The 22,687-nt window shown below is 39.1% G+C and overlaps 1 protein-coding gene across 1 annotated transcript in view; it reads left to right on the top strand.

Moving 5' to 3' along the window:
- Positions 1-22,687, top strand: part of LOC123762318 (potassium voltage-gated channel protein Shaw) — a 93,878-nt gene that overhangs the window by 47,696 nt on the left and 23,495 nt on the right. Inside the window, exon 2 of the mRNA XM_045748771.2 lies at positions 18,249-18,462. Coding sequence (XP_045604727.2) covers positions 18,419-18,462 — 44 coding nt within the window. The 5' untranslated portion in view covers positions 18,249-18,418. The remainder of the gene's footprint in view (positions 1-18,248; positions 18,463-22,687) is intronic.

The raw sequence follows: 22,687 nt of genomic DNA on the forward strand, positions 1-22,687 counted from the left end.
ACCAGAAGGTTTCTCTCTCTTACAGCGAGATACCAGAAAGTCTCTTTCTCAGCGAGATATCAGAAGGTCTCACAGCGAATCCCTGGGATGTCTGCTGTGAACACTAAGCCCCTGTGTGAGCAACAGCAACAGGTTCATCCTGGTCTGATCAAGGGAATGGAGGTGTGTGAGAGAGAGAGAGAGAGAGAGAGAAGAAAGGGGAGAAAGGAAAAAGAGTGAAGATAGGTGAAGAGATAGAGGGAAGTGCGAGAATGAAGTTATGGGAGGAAGAGAGGATATACATCAAGACATGGAGGAACGAAAGTGAGAGGATAAAGAGAGGAAGGTTGAGAGAGACGAGAGCAAGGGGACACGCATTAACTAAAGAAGAACATAAGGTTAGCTGTGCCATGCACTCAATCGTCATTCAGATGAAAAGATGAAAACATTGTTTTGTGATGTTGTCCTTGTGTCTCCATTTACCCATATATCTAAAAGCGTATCTTTCTGTATCTGCATCTCAGATTAAATTTAACTGTATGTATGTACTTGTTTGCCAGGTCTGAATTTAGCTCATAAGGTTCGCCTTTCTCTCTGTCGTCTAATGCAATGACTCTTGAAACAATTTTCATGTGTTATAATTGGCCACAATTATATCCTATTTTATTATTTATTTGCCTGAGTTGGTAAGTAATACCAATTTTTTAATGTTTCTGTTACGCCCTACGTTTAAATGTTTTATATATAGGACAAAGAAGAGAGCTCACAGGACAAAATCCTGGATCACTCTGCTAGCAACCGTTCATCGTTTATGCTAAATGTTTCCTCTGAAATTACCATATACACTAATTCAACTCATAATTGCATCCCCAAATATAATGCTCCTCAACAGTCCTAATGAGTCTTTCATGACACTCCGTGTCAAGAAATGTAGTGTAGGAATATATTATTTTATCAAGTACTTTAAAGATGCTGGGAAAATAATGAGAGTCGTTATTGAACACATTAATAGTAACTATGTTTTGAATGATTCATTATTCAATGTTTCATTTATATATATATTTCCCCTTACTGAACTTTGTCTCTTCAGTCCCACTTCACTTGTTAATCTTCATTACCACTTGTTTCTATCCTCATTTCCGCTTTATTACTTGTTTATGTCTTCATATCCACTTCACTACTTCTTAGAACATCTCAAGACCTTACAATAAAATATGCAGTATGCGATCAAGGGAGGAGGATTACCGAGATGTCTCCAACAATTCAGCTCATGCATTGCCAATTAATATTTCCTCTATGCTAACAATTACTATAGAGTGCTTCATTAAAATAAATATTAGAAGCAAATTACATAATTGTGTTTCCGGTTTCGAGAGCACTTATAACAACGGAATTTTTGCAAGTCTCTAGCACGAGTCCATTTACAAATTGGATCAGACGACGAAACCATTTACTAATTGGATCAAAAGAAGGCAAGGAACCTTTTCGGATATTAAGTTTTTTAATTATTTCCCAAAAGATCACTTCAAGTGCCACTGATTACGAATTTATAATATACAAATTACAATTATAATTGGTCTTTAATATACTGTATATATATATATATATATATATATATATATATATATATATATATATATATATATATATATATATATATATATATATATGTCGTACCTAGTAGCATAGTAGCAAGGCCAGATTAGGCAAATCTGGCCTTGCATAGTAGGCTGAGAAGTGCGTTCTGGCTACTAGGTACGATATATATATATATATATATATATATATATATATATATATATATATATATATATATATATATATATATATATATATATATATATATATATAAAGCATACTAAGGTGAGTACCTACAATGGATGATGTACCCGGATCCCCTGTTTATTTCTCGTTTCTCTCTCTCTCTCTTTCTCTCAGAAACGCTGAATATAATATGAGCAGCTGAAAAACTGTTGAGAATTCGGGAAAAATCCCTGAGTTTGGGGGCTTCATACGGGGCAATAGGGCCACCCTGACCTGCGTATAACAGTACACGACCACCCGTGTGGATTGTGTCATCTCAAAAAAGTTGGTTTAGGTTAGCTCCAATTGTTTTGCCTCTAATCCTGGACAGACAGAATGGTCTCTTTTTATAGATTAAACATAATTTTTTTTTAATGTTGATACCTATTACTGGAATAAATCCCTTGCAGGAGACTGTTACAGAAACCGCAATTAAGACCGCTAATTATTAGAGATTATTCTGTTACTCACCCTCTCAAAGTGTCTATCGGTCACTGAGCTATAAAAACTTTTACTGGATATTTTTGCGTGTTCGCTATAATGCTCTTAAGGTAGTTTTCAGAGTAAATAAGCTGCTGTCAGGTACGTTTAGTGCAGTGTGTTTGTCGGGAAGGTAATGGACTTGGTGGAGAGAGAGAGAGAGAGAGAGAGAGAGAGAGAGAGAGAGAGAGAGAGAGAGAGAGAGAGAGAGAGAGAGAGAGAGAGAGAGAGAGAGAGAGAGAAAGAGAGAGTAGGGGAAGGAACTGAAAAATAGCACAGTTGGCTTCATTCTCGATTAATAATCCGGAATTCCTGGTTCGATTTCCTGGCGGGACAGAAACTGTTAAGCCTGTTTCCTTTCACTTAATGGTCGCTGTTCACCAGTTAGTTAGGCAACTGTGGTTAAGTTGTGTTGAATTAGACAAACTATTAAACATAATGGTTTAGGGAAGAAGAGAGCCACCAACTCCTCATTACGTGTATCTTAAAAAAATGAGCATTCTAGAACTACTTAGCTGGATATTGAACTTGAAACAAGTGGGGCACAAATTGACCCCCCTCCCCCATATATATGACTGAAGTTATTCAAGTTGACGAGTGTTCAGATGAAGTTATTAGCAAGATTTTAGCTGGCTTTAAGGTCTCTAAGGGGTAATTTTGGGAGATTGTCTGTTCTCCTAGTTGATTCTATTTTAGATCATATACACTAGTAAAAAACATTCAATGATGGCAGTTTAATACTGTAAACGACAATATTAGGCAAACGCATTATTAAATAGACGCATTTAATAATACTGCTCAGTTTGATCCAAACATTTTACGAAACGACTGTTATTAACACATGGATAGGATACAAGGATAGTCATGTTTATCAAGGAAAATAATATTATATATATATATATATATATATATATATATATATATATATATATATATATATATATATATATATATATATATATATATATATATATAAAGTAATTAAATTGGAAAAAATATATCTGTAAAAATATACATTAGATATTTAAAATTAAATAAAAATAATAGATAACCAAATGTTCCAATCAGAATAAAAGGCAACTAAGTGTTCCATTCAGAATAATAGATAATCAACTGTTCCATTTAGTATAAAAAAAACTAAATGCCCCATTCGGAATAATAGATAACCAAAAATCCCATTCGAATACTCACAAAAAAGGCAAGTTTGAGGAGAAAATATTTTTTTGACTGGACTTCGCTAACTTTTCTCTTTAGTGAAATTAACGAAGTTCCTTCCTTGTGCTTTCATAGAGTTAGGGGAAAGTTACCTGGCTTTCCTCGGCTCACGTGACCTTCTGGTGCTGTTGTGCGAGTTATCTAAGCGCAGGAAAAAACTTTGTGAGAGATAAAAAGAGAAAATAATAAAAGCGATAGATAGGGAAAAGAAATAAAATTTTATACATACATGAAACTATAAGGGATATTATCTGTCTGTCTGGCGAAAGTTGGAGGCTGGAGGCTTGGCAGGGTGAATGGTCTTGGGTACGGGGCGGAAATAGGCTGGTCGGGGGAAGTTTAAGGTAAATACTTCAACAAAATATTAGAAACGATAAACACATAAACACCTTCCCTCCCCCCCCCCTTCCCTTCCACTTTACCATTTTCATGGAGTCAATTGTGAAGCGTCAAATGTGAAATATGGTGTGAGATTATCATAGATTTTTCACAATGGGGATTTCTTAGCATCACCTAGTTAGCTTTTTTGACACACTGTACTCCACTTCATATAGTCTAGGGTAGCTGCACTAACGCAGATGTACCTAATATGTTAATAAAAAAAAATCTATATGTGTGTGTTGGGGATTTTTAGCATCACGTCTAGCTAGCTTTTTGACACACTGTACTCCCCTTAAAGGTTATGAATCTCTTCGAGCTCCTCCGCTTCCGGACAGGAACCGAGAACACAGCAGGTGTTTCCCCTCTGGATCGCCACACTGAGGCGCTGAAACAAAAAACTGGCAGCCCTTGGGTCAATGACGTCAATGAGCCTGAAACCCAATTCTTTGAGGAATTCCAAGGGACTCCTACCCCATTGGTCATGTGTCTCAGACGCTATAGGAACAAAGGTGTATTGACCTTCCAGTCGCCTGTACTTGATTGATTTTGCTGTTTCCCTGTGGTTGGCCGCCCCACCTGCTTGATCAGCACCGAAGTGTATGAAGGTGTCGGTGAGGGTGGATACACACGTATAGCCCCCACACCAGCTGTGAGTGGTGTGGGACCATTAACTAATGGACCAACAAATATATATATATATATATATATATATATATATATATATATATATATATATATATATATATATATATATATATTTATATGCGGAAAATCCACAGAGAAATGTGAAAGGGAGATGAACGTTTCGGCCGATCAAAGCCATTGTCAACACCAGACTGGCTGAGAGAAACAGAGGGAGGGTGGAGGCCAACAACTGGGACCTGACCACCAATCTCCAGGGAAAGATTTACCCAGAAACAGGTATAGATTATCTTAGAACAGGTCAGAACAAGTGGTCTGAGGAGAAGAATGAAAGATTACACAAAAAGCCTCATTGAACAAACACATAATGTTTGATTAAAATATTTTATTGAGACATTGTGACTTCTCCCTATCAGAGATTTTTCCTAAACTGTTGTGCAATATTGTAACTTAAAATGGGTCAAGTTTGTACATACCAGTACTAACATTAAGAAGATTTGGACACTGATTAGGGCAGACTCAATCAAATTCCGTTCCATGAAACCGCGGCCAATTGGTAATGCTTTTCGCGCCTCCCCAATTAATAGTGTGATTACACAAACGTGTTTGTAGATACAATGCTCTAGACGTTTGTTTAGTTCTAATACTATAAACATGTTGGGACTAACGTCATTGGAAAGATTTTCCAGTTTGTACAGAGGTACACAGACTCACAATCAATCACAATGTGATTGGAACCTTAGGACTATGAACCCGAGCGCTGTTCACTCAGCCGTCAGGCCCTACCTATTCAGGTCAGGATGAATAATTTTGCAATTTATTTTTCGTGCACAAAGCCTTTTACTCGAGTAAAAGTGCAATCTGACCTCGAGTGACGTCGTTGAACACACTGGGTTGACATAAAGCGGCCTCTGGATGTGTCTGGCCTTGGCACAGTGGTAGGGGGCCACCTGGTCCCCTAACTGAGTACCATTGTGTCGAGCTGAGTGGCCCACAGGTGATAATCTTGTTGACTTGTCTCTCATTCTAATCCTTAAGCTCCTCTCACGCTTCCCTCCACTTCAGCTTTCTTTCCTCACTTTTCCTCCCTGCATCCCTTGACTCTACCCTTCACTCATCTCTGTTTCATTCACTTCTTCTCCTCCTCCACTTTACTCTTTTCACCCGTTAATTCTGCTTCCGTTGCCTATCCCCTCTCTTTCCCTCCCTTTCCCCTCTTCCCACCTTTCTTTCCCAATCCCTCATCCTTCCTTCATCCGTACCCCTTCCCAACAGCCTCAACTTCAGGTAATGTTTCGGGCCACTTAAAGTGCCACTATTCTTAGACCCTCATCTTACGAGGAACTCACGACTGCGTCAGTTGTGACATATGTAACTAACGTTATTGCTCTTTACTATTGTTACTTGTAATATTATATTAATGTTACACTTCCTTTACTATGTCCAAAGCTCAGTTAAAGTTTCCTTCAGCATTTCAAGAGGATGAAGGTTAGGTTCACTTCTTGATATGGAGAAGAGATGAAATTATCCCTCCCCTTTTGAAAATAAAAAAAGAGGGACATCCTACTGCCCTTGAATTTATAGGAACAAGGACTATGCCCCTTTTCTCTGATTTGATATAAAGAGGGACAGTGCTACTTACCCCTGTGCCAAGAGGAAGAGAAATATTTTCCACTTACGAGATGAGAAAAAAATAGACAGCCCTGGTCATCTTATGACATGAGAAAGAAGGACATCCCTGATAACCTTATGACAAGAGGAAAAATGACATACATCTTCTCACGTGGCGGGTACGGCACGTCTCTTCCGCCGTACCAAGAAGCGAAGGCATTTCCTGCACATTTCTTGGTCATATGTTATAATCCTTTACCCATGTCCAGAGGCTACAGCACATTCCAGGTGCAATGTCGCTCGGCTCAGACGTCTGACAGCCGTTGTAATGTGGAAGGCGAGCTCTTAGTACGGTAAGAGATGGAATGGAGAGAGAGAGAGAGAGAGAGAGAGAGAGAGAGAGAGAGAGAGAGAGAGAGAGAGAGAGAGAGAGAGAGAGAGAGAGAGAGAGAGAGAGAGAGAGACTGGAATTTGTTCTAGAATGGAACTCTCTCTCTCTCATTTAGGTTCTCGCGTCCTACGCTTTTCGCAAGTATTTCCCTGTCCCCCGTCGTCCCATTCGATTTTCTCTGGGACCTCTTCCTTCTCTATTTCACATTCTTCTACTTTATCTCTCTTCTTCCTCTCCTTCCTGACCACCTCACGTTTTTCCTTCTCCACATCCTCTCTTCTTACGTTAATTCCACCCATCTTTCAAACCATCTTCCATTTACTTCATGTCCACTTTCCGTTCTTTACCTTCCTCTCTCCTTATATATTCTCTACTTGTCATTGTTCCCTTTCCATCCATATCTCTTCTGGATATGCTTCGCCATCTCTGTTTCTGTCCTATCTCTACTGCCTTTCCTCTATCATCTGTGCTCTTTCCTCTTCCTTCCCTTCATTTTTTACCCGAGTCTATCGCCTCTCTCCTCTCACTCTTTCCCCCTCTCCTTTCCCGTCTCCCACCACTGCCCCGTGGCTATATAAGTGAATCCAAATGAAGGCCAGATTTATCTCCACAAAAATTTGGAGTTGACTTTTTCTCGGGACTCACTTACTGGTTTTCTTTTACAATAATATTTCAAATAACCTTCGTTTTCTTATTCAAGAATACTTTGGTATTTCTTGAGGCAGCTGGTCGGTGCGAGCGCTCTGTAGTGCTGATTTATGTTTGCGTGTGGTGGTGTTTCTTATTCTATCATGTGCTTGAGTATGTATTTTGTATATGGGAAATGTATTTTGTGTCTGGTGATAAATTCAGTTAAGGCAGGAGTCTACAGTCAAAGGCTGGCATCTTGGTGAAATTATGGTTGTGTGACGGTAGAAAAATTGTTGTATAGGGGAAAATATATATCCTGGCGTCCTCTCTAAGTTTCATATAGGCGGGAGGATTTAAATAAATAATGTGATATAGAAGCCCAGATTCGTAAACCTATAAAAACCAGCGTTTAGTATTAAGCCTTCCGGCATCACTATATACTTATCCTGTGAACGGTAGCTTATTGTGTAGCCTATATTCAACCTGCGAGTTATAGCGTACTGTAACACCTACACTCATCCTGTAAGCGATAGTTTATTTTGAAACCCGAACTCATCCAATGAGCGGTAACTTATTGAACACCATAGTCTCGTCCTTGAGCGACAACACAAAAGGGCAGCAGATGGATCCTAAACAGCAAGCAATAAAAAGCTAATCTCCAGGGAGAACCAACCATTTTGATGCCTACACGTAAGTCTCAGATTCAGTAAGACGGTCTCCAAGGTCATCTTCAAGAACGGCGTCGAAATTGTCGACAGTGAAATTAAGGTGATGACCTTCATCCTGCTGTAATCCCTCGACTTAGTGAACGTGATGACGTTATTTACGATCAGCCCAAGACCTACTATGGAGGCCAGTTAGCATTACATTTCTCTTATGTCTAATACCTCTGAATTTCATTCGGAAAAAAATATCTTTTTTAATGGAAGAAGACAAAGAATGTACCACCGACTAAAGGTACATCCGAGTGGTGAGTAGCAACTGTAAAGAGGAATCACAGTTGTCTAGTACAAGAACATTTCTCGAGACAAAACTTGCAACAAAATTACCCAAGATATAATCATTGTGTGACCTGGAGTATACTCTCAGAAAAGGTTAAGAGGGGCACATATAAGAATAAATGCCAGTCAGGGGGTATCAGATGCCAACAATAGTCTTTAATGTGGGACACGAGAATAACAGCCAGGAAAGTAGACCACAGATGAAAATAACAGCAATTAAAGCGACCAACTTGCGCCAAGTAACAACAACCATCATTCCTCCACAAAAGCCGACAAACAACCCACGCGTATCATAAAGAAAAATAACTCATCGAAAGCAACAAAAGCCGCCAGCAACTGACGGCATCATCACAATCTCCAGCCGTCCCCGCCAGGTTCTGACATCAACTCTAACTCTAAGAAAAAGCCTTAAAGTCTTACCTCCCAGTAAACAGTGGCTCGCCACCCTACATCCTCGCTCATGGAACCAATAGAAGAAAACGAGCTTTGACGCATACCTTATATATCGAATAAAATAATAGGAAAATCAACCGTTCGAGTTCCTTAGGCGATAAAAACATTCAACCAAGACTGGTATACACTAACGCAACAGCTAGATATGATACACACTAACAACAACAGCCAGGGTAATACATCATTGACATCAACAACCACGGGAATGTGTAACCTAAATATGGAAGATCAACTTGACATCAATCGAGAAAGCAGCGGACAACAGGGTCCTCAGACGATAACAAGAGTCAATCAAGGAAGATAGAAAACAAACAATCAACTCCGAGAAACGAGAATAACAGCCAGCGAAGGGAACAAATGCCAAGAATATCAGCCATCCAATATGGCCATAGACGAGAATATCAGCAGCCATAGATGGGACAGATATAGGCATTGATATACAGCTTTAGGCATTGTATGTACTAGCTCCTATCTATAAAGCCAACAAACTTTGTAAAATCTCTTTATGTATGTACCTTTGCCTAAATAAAAATTATTATTATTATTATTATTATTATTATATAGCCATCAGAGTAAGCCGCAGGCCAGAGAAAACGAATAAGAGGCCGCATATGGGAATAAAAACTAATAAAGAAGGAAACGGGCGCTAATACTTAGCACCTAGTCACGGAAGCCACAGACGAGAGTAACAACCAATCCACCTCATTCCACCTCGTTTGTTATCGTTCTAAAGACGATAACAACAGCCAGATAAAGGGTTCCACAGATGATATTTACAACCAGTCACAGGACTCCATAACCAATAACAGCTAGTGAAGGGATCCACAGACGATAACAACAGCCAATCAAAGGGATCCACAGACGATAACAACAGCCAATCAAAGGGATCCACAGACGATAACAACAGCCAATCAAAGGGATCCACAGACGACAACAACAGCCAATCAAAGGGATCCACAGACGATAATAACAGCCAATCAAAGGGATCCACAGACGATAACAACAGCCAATCAAAGGGATCCACAGACGAAAATAACAGCTAATCAAAGGGATCCACAGACGATAATAACAGCTAATCAAAGGGATCCACAGACGATAATAACAGCCAATCAAAGGGATCCACAGACGACAGCAACAGCCAGTTACCGGAACACCAGATAAGAAAAGCCAAGGAGATAACAGAAAAGTGCAACAGTTGGGCAAAACGATAAAATAATAAATCTTGATCACCATCCTCTTTATCCTACTGGAGTTTAGAGAGAGACACTCAGACGCAGAGACACACATACACACTCTCAGACGCAGAGACACACAATCAGATGCAGAGACACACACTCAGACGCAGAGAAACAGGCTCAGACGCAGAGACACACACTCAGATGCAGAGACACGCACACACTCAGATGAAACGCGCACACACACACACACACACACACACACACACACACACACACACACACACACACACACACACACACACACACACACACACACCGAGTAGATGCAGGCGACGGTGAAAACGATATGAATTTCTGCAACAGAGCGGAGGTGGAGACGGAGGGAAGCTCGAGCCAGACAGAAATAGCAAGGGATATAAACACACGCGTGAGACGAAGTGCGCCAGCCTTGTGTGTATGTGTGTGTGTGTGTGTGTGTGTGTGTGTGTGTGTGTGTGTGTGTGTGTGTGTGTGTGTGTGTGTGCTTTGATCTTGAGGTTCTTGGTTTCGCCTCTTAGCCTTCATTGGCCTCAATCATATCCATATTTGAAGACTGAGGCCCCTCCACTATATACCCTTCTCGCTGAATTTTATTTCATGACTAATCTAACACTGAAATACAATTTTAATCTCTGTGACTCATGTAGGCTCTCAGCACCTGTGCTCACTTGTTCATGTAACACTCGTCCTAAAATCTGTTCTTGTGAACAATACCAATTCCTCTGATAATGATTGGTGTGATATTACGTCTGCCCTAATCCCTACTCTTTTCCATTGATGTGACGTTTAATTCCATAAAACTTCTCTCATAATTCACTCCTCTCGGTTATGGGAGGAGTGATGTGTTCAACTAGTCTAGTTGAACACATCAGGGTCTCTTCAACTTATTTTTTTGTGTGAGAAATAGGACTGTATGCAGGAGTTGCATATTCTAGCAATAGTCCTATATAAGGATCCTGAATGATTTATTAGTTTGATTTATAAAGGCAATACATGTGTTTGCCAGCCTACCATACACCGCTGTTGGTATCAGTTTTATGTGAGCTCCACGGCAGACTAGGTTGGGTAATGATCTCAAGTGTCAATTCTTCCCTGGGATTCTCAATCTTCAATTTAGCACACATTTTCCTACTGATTTTAAGCAAGTGTAGTGTTCCTTCTCCTTTCTCACCTGCTCATTTATTGTGATGCTTATATTTTTTCTCTATCCTATGTGCCTCTCTCCTATCCCAGATTTTCCAAAAGTTTTTCATATTATTTATCCATTTATTCTGCACTATCTTCCGTTTCATGCATATCATGCACACGACTTTTCACCTAACACAAGTCTGAAAAATATCGACAACAGTTTATATAAAGAAAGTGAATATTGCTCCTATTACCACTTATAAGCAACAAAATAAACGACCGGAATCAAAAAGGTGGGGCCCATGAGTTGAACCTAACATATAATGTATATGTGTAATTATATGTCAGAGCATATTAGTGATCATACACACACACACACACACACACACACACACACACACACACACACACACACACACAGGAAGGAATGCACTAGGAAGTGATGTGGTGGAGGCTGACTCCATACACAGTTTCAAATGTAGATATGACAGAGCCCAGTAGGCTCAGGAATCTATACATCAGTTGATTGACGGTTGAGAGGCGGGACCAAAGAGCTAGAGCTCAACCCCCGCAAACACAACCAGGTGAGTACATAGCAGGAACGTAACAACCATTAATACCAATACTGAACGACAGGCAGATAATGGTTTTCGCCTAACTTGCAGAGCACTTAATGGAAGAGTACTTGGTTCAAAGTCCCCAAGTACCTCTACCTCTCCTACCTTGATTTCCCTTCTCCCATTCTCTCGAACCCAGTTATTTCTCTCGTACCTTCCTTCTCTTCTATCGCACCTCTCCCTCTCCTCACGCACCCCTTCCCTCCCATCGCGCACCTCTTCCCTCCTCTCCCGTACCCTTCTCCTACTACCTGGCTCCCTCCCTATTAGCGTCGCACCGCTTTGATGTTTGTCGTCACTGACGGTGGTGGTAAAGATTAAAATGGATATATTGGAATCGTTTTGTTTGTTGGTCTTTCCTCTGTTATACAGATGTTGTTTAACAAACACAAAAATATAGGAAGAAAACATACAAACTGGGTAAACAGATAAAAGGTAGACAAATAGACAGAAAAGCAACGAAATTTAGAATAATGAAAATTGAATAATGAATCATCTCACAATAATTGACTATTTTTTACCGAAAAAAAGTTGGCCACGATATAAGAATTTGGAGAGAGGTTGCAACTTGATAAAAGGTAATCCTGCTGTGTAATGTTGCCGAGGAGAGAATAGTTATTGGCATAACCATATGCACAACGCACACACATTCATGAGAAAGTAGAGTTATTTTGCATTAGTCAAAAAAGAGCCGACGGTCAACGCTATAAAACCCACCTAGAAGAATATACACACACTCTCACACACTCTCAAACACACACACACACACACTCTCTCTCTCTCTCTCTCTCTCTCTCTCTCTCTCTCTCTCTCTCTCTCTCTCTCTCTCTCTCTCTCTCTCTCCCTCTCTCTCTCTCTCTCTCTCTCTCTCTCTCTCTCTCTCTCTCACATGCGCTCCTGAAGTAATGGGAAACATTTCTCATCTGGGTTTCGTTCTTGCCCTGTGATTGTTGTGTCTACCCTGGCTACGTTTTCCTCTATTGTCTCTGATTATACTTCCTGGTAGAGACCAGGAGATCGTAGTGTCAAGTCTTCCTTGTAAATTGACTAATAAATAATCACAAAACCTCTAAGGCTCTAACCCTGTGCCATTGCCTCCTTCTTTCAGATTATTTCCGCCATTATTAAATATAATGATGAAGAAACATTCTCTGCTAAACGTTTTGTATTTTTGTTCAAGAGTTTGCAGTTTTGACCTCTGGTTCTGTTTACTTTTGGTGTGGAAACTTATTTCCACTGTCTTAAAAATAATCTCCGGGATCTCTCACATGCCACTTCGAGCAGTAGGCAATATTTCTACCAGTGTGCTATCCTTGTATACGTGCCTGTGTGTATTTTCTATTTGACTTTACTATTTGTGCCTGAATAATCGAGCAATTAGCTCTTGGATCTTGTCTTTCTAGCTAATCTATATATTTTTTTTATTATGTTTACTACATATATTTCTCTAATACACAGATACACACACATCCCCAGGAAGCATCCCGTAGCAGCCCATAGCAGCTGTCTAGCTCCCAGGTACCTATTTATTGTTAGATGAACTGGATCATCAGGGGGAAAGAAACTCTACCCATTTGTTTCTGCCTCGGCCGGGAATCGAACCCGGTCCCTTATGACTACGACCCCGAGCGCTGTTCACTCAGCCACGAGACCTCGACAAGTGTGTGTGTGTGTGTATGTGTGTGTGTGTGTGTGTGTGTGTGTGTGTGTGTGTGTGTGTGTGTGTGTGTGTGTGTGTATAAAACTGACTGCTTGAAGCTACATCGAGACAAGAAGAGTTACGTAAGGACACTTAAAGGAGGACCGACCTCAACTGAGGTATGAGGGTATGAGGTACACTTAAAAATGAGGTAAAAGCAAGCACGCCACATACACAATTTACTGTCCTCACCACTTAAAGCAGTCGTAATAATTCTCTCCCTCGCTAATTGTAGCCCCACCTACATTTAGAGCTCTCTAAATGCTGATTGGCTCTAGTTTGAGTCGCAGACAACCAATGAGAAAGGGGGATGAAGATATCCCGTTCTTTACTGGGTGTCAAACGAGTGACAAGCAGACAGCTAGACTGACAGAAAGAATGACATGACAGTCAGAAAAACTGGTAACACAGAAAAATAAGAAGATGACATCTCTTAAGTGTTAGACTCGTCATTTGTTAATCAGCACCTGAAACAACAGGATATATATATATATATATATATATATATATATATATATATATATATATATATATATATATATATATATATATATATAAGGGTACTCCTGTCCTAATATATATATATATATATAACTTCGTAATCTCTCCTGATAGCTCGGGCGAGTATGAGAATATATTGTTATATAGACCAAACGTTTCTCATTCGTGCACAACTTTGTGGATAACAACACACGTTCAATACCCTGAAAATTATGTTGATAATAAGCATGAGTAAATTTCCTCCTCCTCCAAAAACAATCAAATAGTATAGGGAGACAAACAATAAAGATCGATTTGATTTGATGTTTTTTAGAATGTATTAAAAAAATATGTTAATACGGTATACAACAATTTAAATTTAACCTAACTCGATAGGGCCGAAAAATAGCACAACATAGTGATGAGAAATGTCAAGTCACACTACAGACACAATTATTCCTCATTTTCTCTTGGACTTGTTTCTTATCAACCCTCAAGGGAAGGAAATGAGAAAACGTTAAGGCAATATGACAATATAGAGCATGGAAGATATACGAGGACAAGGAGCTGGGATGTGAGAACAAGGAACTGGGATCTCTGAATAAGGAGCTGGGATGTGAGAACAAGGAACTGGGATCTCTGAATAAGGAGCTGGGATGTGAGAACAAGGAGCTGGGATCTCTGAATAAGAAACAGGGATATGAAAGCTATGTGAGGGAAAGGAGTCCCACCAATTGGGCCATAGGGAATAATCCCAGCTGACGAACAACCACAGCTATTGAAATATTGTTTGGTTAAATTCACTGAAGTGGTTTAATGCATCGCATATTCATTCCTAATATATGTTAATTTGATAGAAAACAAAGTTTTATGAATTACCTTTTTTCATGAAAATTTAACTATACGTGAAAGCATACACAAATATTACACAAACAGCATACATTTTTTACTATAAGCTACATTAACTGTGAGTATATTTGGCATGTTTGCAATTGAGTATTAATGTCCATACATAAAGTGAGTGGACACGATTATTAGTGACCAGACAGCTGGTATAATACTAGTAATAGCTACCAGACAGCTGGGTTAATACAGGTAGTAGCGACTAGACAGCTGGCTTAATACTGGTAGTGGCGACTAGACAGGTAGCGTAATACTGGGAATAGCGACCAGACAGCTGAATTAATACTGGTAGAACAAACCGCTGAATTAATACTGGTAATTTCAACCAGACAACTCGATTAATACTGGTAGTAAGTACCTAGTAGATTGAACAACCAATCAGCATAAGGTCCCCCTGAGATACACTCAATCAACCCAGGCTTTTAACAAAGGAAAATATTTGCAAAATCCCAAATATTATTAATACACTTCCCGATTCTGTCTGGGCGCGCCATTTAAAGTTCATGTATATCATTAATAATATTCAACACAATTCATTTGGGTCGTCAATTTCAGCGAGTTCTTTATTTCCTTTATCTCTGGTGATAATAAACGCACTTAAACGCTGCGACAGGAGTTCGAATCTTGCGTACCCTGACTAGTCGGAACCAGCAACCTAACCAGACTGACATCCTGAATTGCGCTGTTGGGGGGATAACTTCGCATTCCTGCGGAAGTCTCTCCGAACTTTGGTTTCTGAACTTGGGGTTCAGTTTTCATTGGACCAGAAGAGCGACTACTCCTGTCTACCGCAGTTCAAAGGCAGGGAACTCTCCAACTCACCTACTCCAATATCCACTGGAGCACTCAACTTAAGTTTTAATACTTGCTGTCACCTCAAAGGTACTCCTGTCCTAAACCGGTTTATACAGTTTAATATTAAAATCTTAACAACACCATCAAACGCTATGAGGGATGCAGTCATGCCTCGAACACACTGTATGCAGGCGATGAGTCACAATAACGTGGCTGAAGAATGTTGACCAGATGACATACTAGAAGTTGAAGGGACGACGACGTTTCGGTCCGTCCTGGACCATTCTCATGTCGATTCACTTCGAGAATCGACTTGAGAATGGTCCAGGCACGGACCGAAACGTCGTCAGTCTCTTCATCTTTCTAGTGTGTGGTCTGGTCAACAACACACTGGATCACTGGGCAGAAATTACTGTGATCGAACTAAATCTTCCGTTGCACTGGTCTGAGTTCTCTTAACAGACAGATGATATTGCCACCTTCTAAAACATTTCAGGTGATATCACCGACAAAACAAGCGAGATTTAAGGCCGAAATGCCACAAATAAAATGTGACGTGTGGAATTATGGGAGTAATATTAATGGGTTAAATGCGCATAAAGTCAACAACTATCAAACATAGTCTAATACTGACAAGTATAACAGTTAAACTTAAATCCAAAATGAAAACATTTTCTTTCATTGAAGCTGTGATATAAAAGATAGTGATTTTGTAGGTGCTCGCACACAGTTCACTCAAACCTAAAAATATATTGTCTTATATGACTTCCAGAAACTTTCTGGTTCTTAAAACACGCACACAGTCCATTCTCAGCTCGCGAGATGCCAAATGTGACCCAGGCGGACCACTGTCGCGATGCAAGCACTTAAAGCCAACGATTTTCCTTTTCTGTTTGATGACGGGAAATGCTGCTGGTTTACGATGTTGTGAGACGGAAGTTGTTCCTCTTGGTGTTACTAAAATGAGGGGGGAATGATGCTAATATTACTTTTTCCTGATGTGGAATAACTGTATCTAAGATATATATATATATATATATATATATATATATATATATATATATATATATATATATATATATATATATATATATATATATATATATCATATATATATGAACCAGGTACGCCAAGGCGCATAATACTCCTGGCTCTCTGGGTTCGAATCCTTCTGGGGGTGTGGAGTTTTCAGTTGCAAATCGGCTTGGGGACCATTGAAGCTTGTTCGAATATATTTATATATATATATATATATATATATATATATATATATATATATATATATATATATATATATATATATATATATATATATATATATATATATATATACAACTTTAGAACACTTTCCCACCAGGAGACTCGAACCCTAGCCAGCACAGAAGCCTTCCAGCAACTGGCATAACAGGTACGCCTTAACCCTCTGCACCACCGCTCAGACCCTTAAAAGAGATGGTGATTTCGGAGTATTTAAATACCCCAAAGATCAACACCTCCCAAGAGCACCAGAGCAAGTGAGGGGTCATTTAGACGTTAATTTCATCAAGTCCCTGTTAATATGGGAAGACACAGTGTCTCTGCTTAAGGCACCTTAAGCAGAGACACTGTGTCTTCCCATATTAACAGGGACTTGATGAAATTAACGTCTAAATGACCCCTCACTTGCTCTGGTGCTCTTGGGAGGTGTTGATCTTTGGGGTATTTAAATACTCCGAAATCACCATCTCTTTTAAGGGTCTGAGCGGTGGTGCAGAGGGTTAAGGCGTACCTGTTATGCCAGTTGCTGGAAGGCTTCTGTGCTGGCTAGGGTTCGAGTCTCCTGGTGGGAAAGTGTTCTAAAGTTGTATACTTAACTCTCGTGTTTAGGAGAGTTGTGCCATATATATATATATATATATATATATATATATATATATATATATATATATATATATATATATATATATATATATATATATATATAATTATTCAGGGGTGACAACCTCTGGTGCAATTGTGGGGACCCATAGTCTCGGTAGAAGAGAATAAAAGTCATGCAAAGAAGACCTTGCAGACTCGCTCTGAACATTTAATAATATTTTATTCTATCACACTTAATTTTAATTTTGTATTAGATATGTTTATTCGGGTAAGTATTCTTACCATTATGATAAGACTATGGCTATCAGATAATGAAAGGAAGCAATTTCTTGCCCAGCACTAGATCACAAGATGGTGTTATGTGTGTCTCCGCCGCCTACAGGATCTAGTTCAGCATCAGTGGAATCCTTCTTAGTGGAATTACCCCCATTCCTGGAGATGATGAACAGTGGGGGGCGGCTGGGAGAGGAGGGAGGGACTGTAAATGTCATCAGTGTTTTATACGGAATCTTTATGAGTCTTACTGCGTTTGTGTATCTATGTTTTTGTCGAGTCTATTTGTTAGGAGTTTGTTGGTGAATTTGTGCTTGCTGAAGACTTTTGTGTTGACATAAGACTGATGTGATGAAGTCTTATTCGTCTGTGCATTCATTACTGAACGTTTCTAAGCTTACATCTTCCAGAAATTGTCAACCTAGGCCTAAATCTTCTGTATAAGTCCAAAAGCTGAGTCTTACAAGTTTTTAAAAGATACAAAAACAGTTTCATGTATCATCATATAAAAAAAATCATGTATGCTTTTATTGTATGCCTTCGTATCTGCATTGCGTCAGTCTTTGGTCACGTGATTTATTTGTTTACTGTTATAGGTGTTCATCATATATGATATAATATAAATATTTATCATTATTCATTCCAGAAACCTTTGAAATATTTAACTATTCTTCTTGTCTTGTTTTCCAGTATGGCGGAGTTGAGCCAGTGTGTTGGGTGGTGGTGGTGTCGGCGCAGCAGGTGATGGTGAGGAGGTATGGTGAGGGGCGATGGTGAGCCAGAGGTGTTACCAGGCCCCTACGGAGTCGTGATGTAAACCACCACACTCCCACCACACAACACATTACCACACCGACGCCATGGATGGAGAGAACAGAATTATCCTCAATGTGGGAGGCATTAGGTAAGATGGATTAGAGAGAGAGAGAAAGAGAGAGAGAAGAGAGAGAGAGAGAGAGAGAGAGAGAGAGAGAGAGAGAGAGAGAGAGAGAGAGAGAGAGAGAGAGAGAGAGAGAGAGAGAGAGAGAGCTTATTTATCAGCTTGTATGTGAGCGTGTTTGTGAATGTCTTATTGCATTCACCTATCAGTGGTTGCGGGGGTTGAAATTAAGCTCTTGGAGCCAATATCTCAACCTTAAGCTGACTACTGTAAAGGTTTCTGAACAGTTTCGATTCTGTTGTACGTACATTTTAAATCGTGTACGGAGAATTGCACTATATTTCTTTGTTCATTACCAACCTGACACTAAATTTGTTTTCATCTGAATTCTGAGTGATTCATTTCGATATCTGTTACGTTTATCATGGCCATTTACTCACCGTTTCTTCTCACGTTCAGTAAAAAAACTTTTAATTATTTAAGTTTTCTCGAAACTCAATCCTAAAAGCTTGGCTTTCGATGAAAGGTGATTAGCATGCCAAAGTCGCAAATCCCAGAATTAGTCTGACGTATGTGGTATGCAAAGTCTTGAAATAGTCCTTGTTCAAATTTCTGACGGCAATCTTATTGTTGGCAAACCTTGCTTAAGCAGCTAATGTTATTCTCTTACTATGAGTGTCTCAGGAGATAGGTACGGTACGATGCCTACTGTAAGGTAGCATATTAGACTAGTTACCGTTGGATTGTTTCAAGCGAAGGTTAGACATAAATAGGTGTAAGTGTGGTTAGAAGTAAATAGGAGCTATCGCGTATTGACCAATTGTCCTGCAGAAGTTTTCGCTATTTTTAATATATTTTTCTTACTTTTATAAAAACTTTATAAAAAGTTTTCCTGCTCTATATTTCACTTGCTGTCCAGTCTGCGGTTCCCAAGTCCCCGTCTTCATTATTTTGCATTTGCTGAAGATTAGATCTTTTACCCACTTATTAGATAATTTTTGTATTGTCCAGGATTTCCTCAATTTTGTTTTGTTTTTTTGCAAAAAATAGAGTTTCATATCTTCTGTGTCATTTGTACACATAAATTACATACTGAATGTAATGTGTGTAAATCACGAAAATTAACACGTGATGAAAGATTTTTTTTTTTTTTTTTTTTTTTTTTTTTATTATTTTCTACCACAGACGTGGCCACACATTTACAATGCTAACCAGCATATATACATTTTCTTCTGTCCTCCATGGACAGGGTTAGAGAAGTGTTAAACATACAGTTCAGGGGTTTATTGAACACTCAACCACAGAAGGTGATTCGGTGCTTTTAAAATGCTAAGCTAACCTACATACGTAAATACAAAGATACACAGATTTACGTACGCCCTACATAAAGTATTAGATGTGTCTTTTACATAGTGTCATTAATGTACATTGAAAGATGTGACAGTGTCAGATCACGGAGGAAGAATTGAAACAGGAATTTCCTTAAGTACTTTCATATATTAATACATCTTCAGAAGGAATGGGAATCGATTCATTCCTATTCCTTCTGAAGATGTATTAATATACGAAAGTACTTAAGGAAATTCCTATTTCAATTCTTCCTCCGTGGTCTGACACTGTCACTGAATGTAATGTAATGAATGAGCCTATTACAGATACTTGTGGAACTCCGCAGGTACAATCTTTCCATTCTAATGGCTGTTACCGCATTATGACTATTTTGATTTGGTAATCCCTCATTAGGTGTGATATCTTCCGTTTATCTCCAACACAAGACAGTCCACAAATTTACAATGTGAATGGGATTGTTTGCGTATTTATTTGTATATAAAAGTGTTCTTAATATTATAATTTCAATGATACACCGAAGTGAATAATTAAAAAAAAATTGAGATCGACTCAAATTTCATGTAAGTCGCCTTCTTAATCATAATGAAAATCACGTTCTCAACTGAAAACCCCCAAAACGAATGAATAAGCGAATTACATAGACATCAAATACGCTATTAACATAAAAAAAAATCTTTGTTAAAACATCGTCCGTTCTGACGTCGAACCTAATTTTACTTTTCAGTGGTATTATAATAACAAAGATAAATTGAGATTAAAAATATATATATTGATAGAGAAAAATCTTTATAACATCATAAATCCAGAGAAAACAGAAAACCTACAGAATGGGAGATATAAATCCCATGTTAGATGTAAGAACTTGCACAGGAGAGATAGTTACCGTGGAGGTCGGTGCCAGAGTGAGGGATGATGACCTGGTGAAGATGGAGAGGCTGGAGGTATGATAGAATGGGATGCAGGCTAGATAGAACAGGCTCGAGGTATGAGAGAGAGAGAGAGGACGGAAATCATGAGAGTGAGGGCTGTAGGTACGATTGGGGCTGCAGATATAGCAGCGAGGGGTGCTAGTATATGATAAAGCAGGCTGGAGGTATGATAATGAAATAAGGGTTGAAGGTATGAAAGACTAGAATTATGTCACAGAAGATTGCCATTCATGAGAAAAATACTAAAAGTACGATACAGAGACTCAAGGATTGACAGAGACGAGTAAAGGTATGTTAAGAGATAATTGAATGCACTGCAGAGGAAATTAGAGGTCCACGATAGATAGGGCTCGAGACATGATAATGGGGGTTTGAGGTATATGATTTTCAGGCTAGTTCCGTGACTGGGTGAAGCTTTCACGGACTAGTGATGAAATGGACAGAATAAAGTGCGACAGACAGCCTGGAGAAAATGCTAAGGAAGCTATTGCAATGTTAAACAAAAGAAGATGTATGATAAATTAGTGGTGACATAAACCAACTGTATGTATGATCAATCAGTTATGATATTATAGACATTATTGCGACATAATAAGTAGACACTAAGTATGATAGACGAGAAACGGGTGGAATTATAGACAAGTTTTAGTTAACATATAACGTTTCTGGTCTTGCTACTGCCACTCTAACTATAACATCATTACCAATACGTTACTTTAATATCTAAGCAAAATCTTATCAATACAAAATCCAATCATCCTTGTTCTTCAAAACTCTTAAAATATAAAAGAAGAAGCATTGACAGTTATAAACAACAACTCCAAACAATACAACAACAGCAGCTATATTAGTGCCTAGATAAAATGGACTGTAATAAATTTATTTATTAATAAATAAATAATAAATTTATACAAATTTATTGCCTGCCCCTACCTCCTCATCACAATCGACTTGAGAATGGTCCAGGACGGACCGAAACGTCGTCGTCCCTTCAATTTCTAGTGTGTGGTCTGGTCAACATACTTCAGCCACGTTATTGTGACTCATCGCCTGCATATGGACTGTAATACTTCAGACGTCAGGAATATGCAATAGGCAGGAGGGAGAAGGGAGGAAGAGATAGAAGGGGGGACGGCAGGGGTAACGAGGGAGAGGGAGAGGGGAAGACAGGGGGGGGGGGAATGGAATAGGAGAGTGATGGACATTGAAATGGAAAGTTGGGAATGAGGGGAGTTTTCCAGATTAAAAAGTATATCCCTCTAAGAAATTGCCGCCCTTAAGCCACAGGTTATAAAGTCTAGTTTACCATAGCTCTTGTGTCCCATCCAGGTGTTCCCTGAGCTTTAATGACAAAGAGGTAAACACGGGTTATTACATTATAATAATTAATGAACGTTTTAGCAAAGCTCTTTTTCCAAACTCGTTTACGGTTTTTTACCCGGATGGCAGTGTCGTATTTTTTGTTATTATTTAATGACATAGATAATGATTCATGTTGAAATGATTGAGATGTGCCGGAGGAGGCTTAGTGCTTCAATGATTGGGATGTGCCGGAGAAGGCTTAGTGCTTCAATGATTGGGATGTGCCGGAGAAGGCTTAGTGCTTCAATGATTGGGATGTGCCGGAGAAGGCTTAGTGCTTCAATGATTGGGATGTGCTGGAGAAGGCTTAGTGCTTCAATGATTGGGATGTGCCGGAGAAGGCTTAGTGCTTCAATGATTGGGATGTGCTGGAGAAGGCTTAGTGCTTCAATGATTGGGATGTGCTGGAGGAGGCCCTAGTATTTGGAGGAAGCCAGTGGAGGCCATTGACCGGGATGTGCTGAAGGAAGTCTAGTATTTAAATGAGTGGAATGTGCTGGAGGAAGTCACGTTTCCAAATAAAGAGATTTATTAGAGGAAGTATTGATGCTTTGAGCTGCGTGGAACAGATATTGACTTATAAGCTTTATGTATTTTAATACTTTACA

This window comes from Procambarus clarkii, chromosome 2 (genome assembly GCF_040958095.1).
Source record: "Procambarus clarkii isolate CNS0578487 chromosome 2, FALCON_Pclarkii_2.0, whole genome shotgun sequence".
Taxonomy (NCBI): domain Eukaryota; kingdom Metazoa; phylum Arthropoda; class Malacostraca; order Decapoda; family Cambaridae; genus Procambarus; species Procambarus clarkii.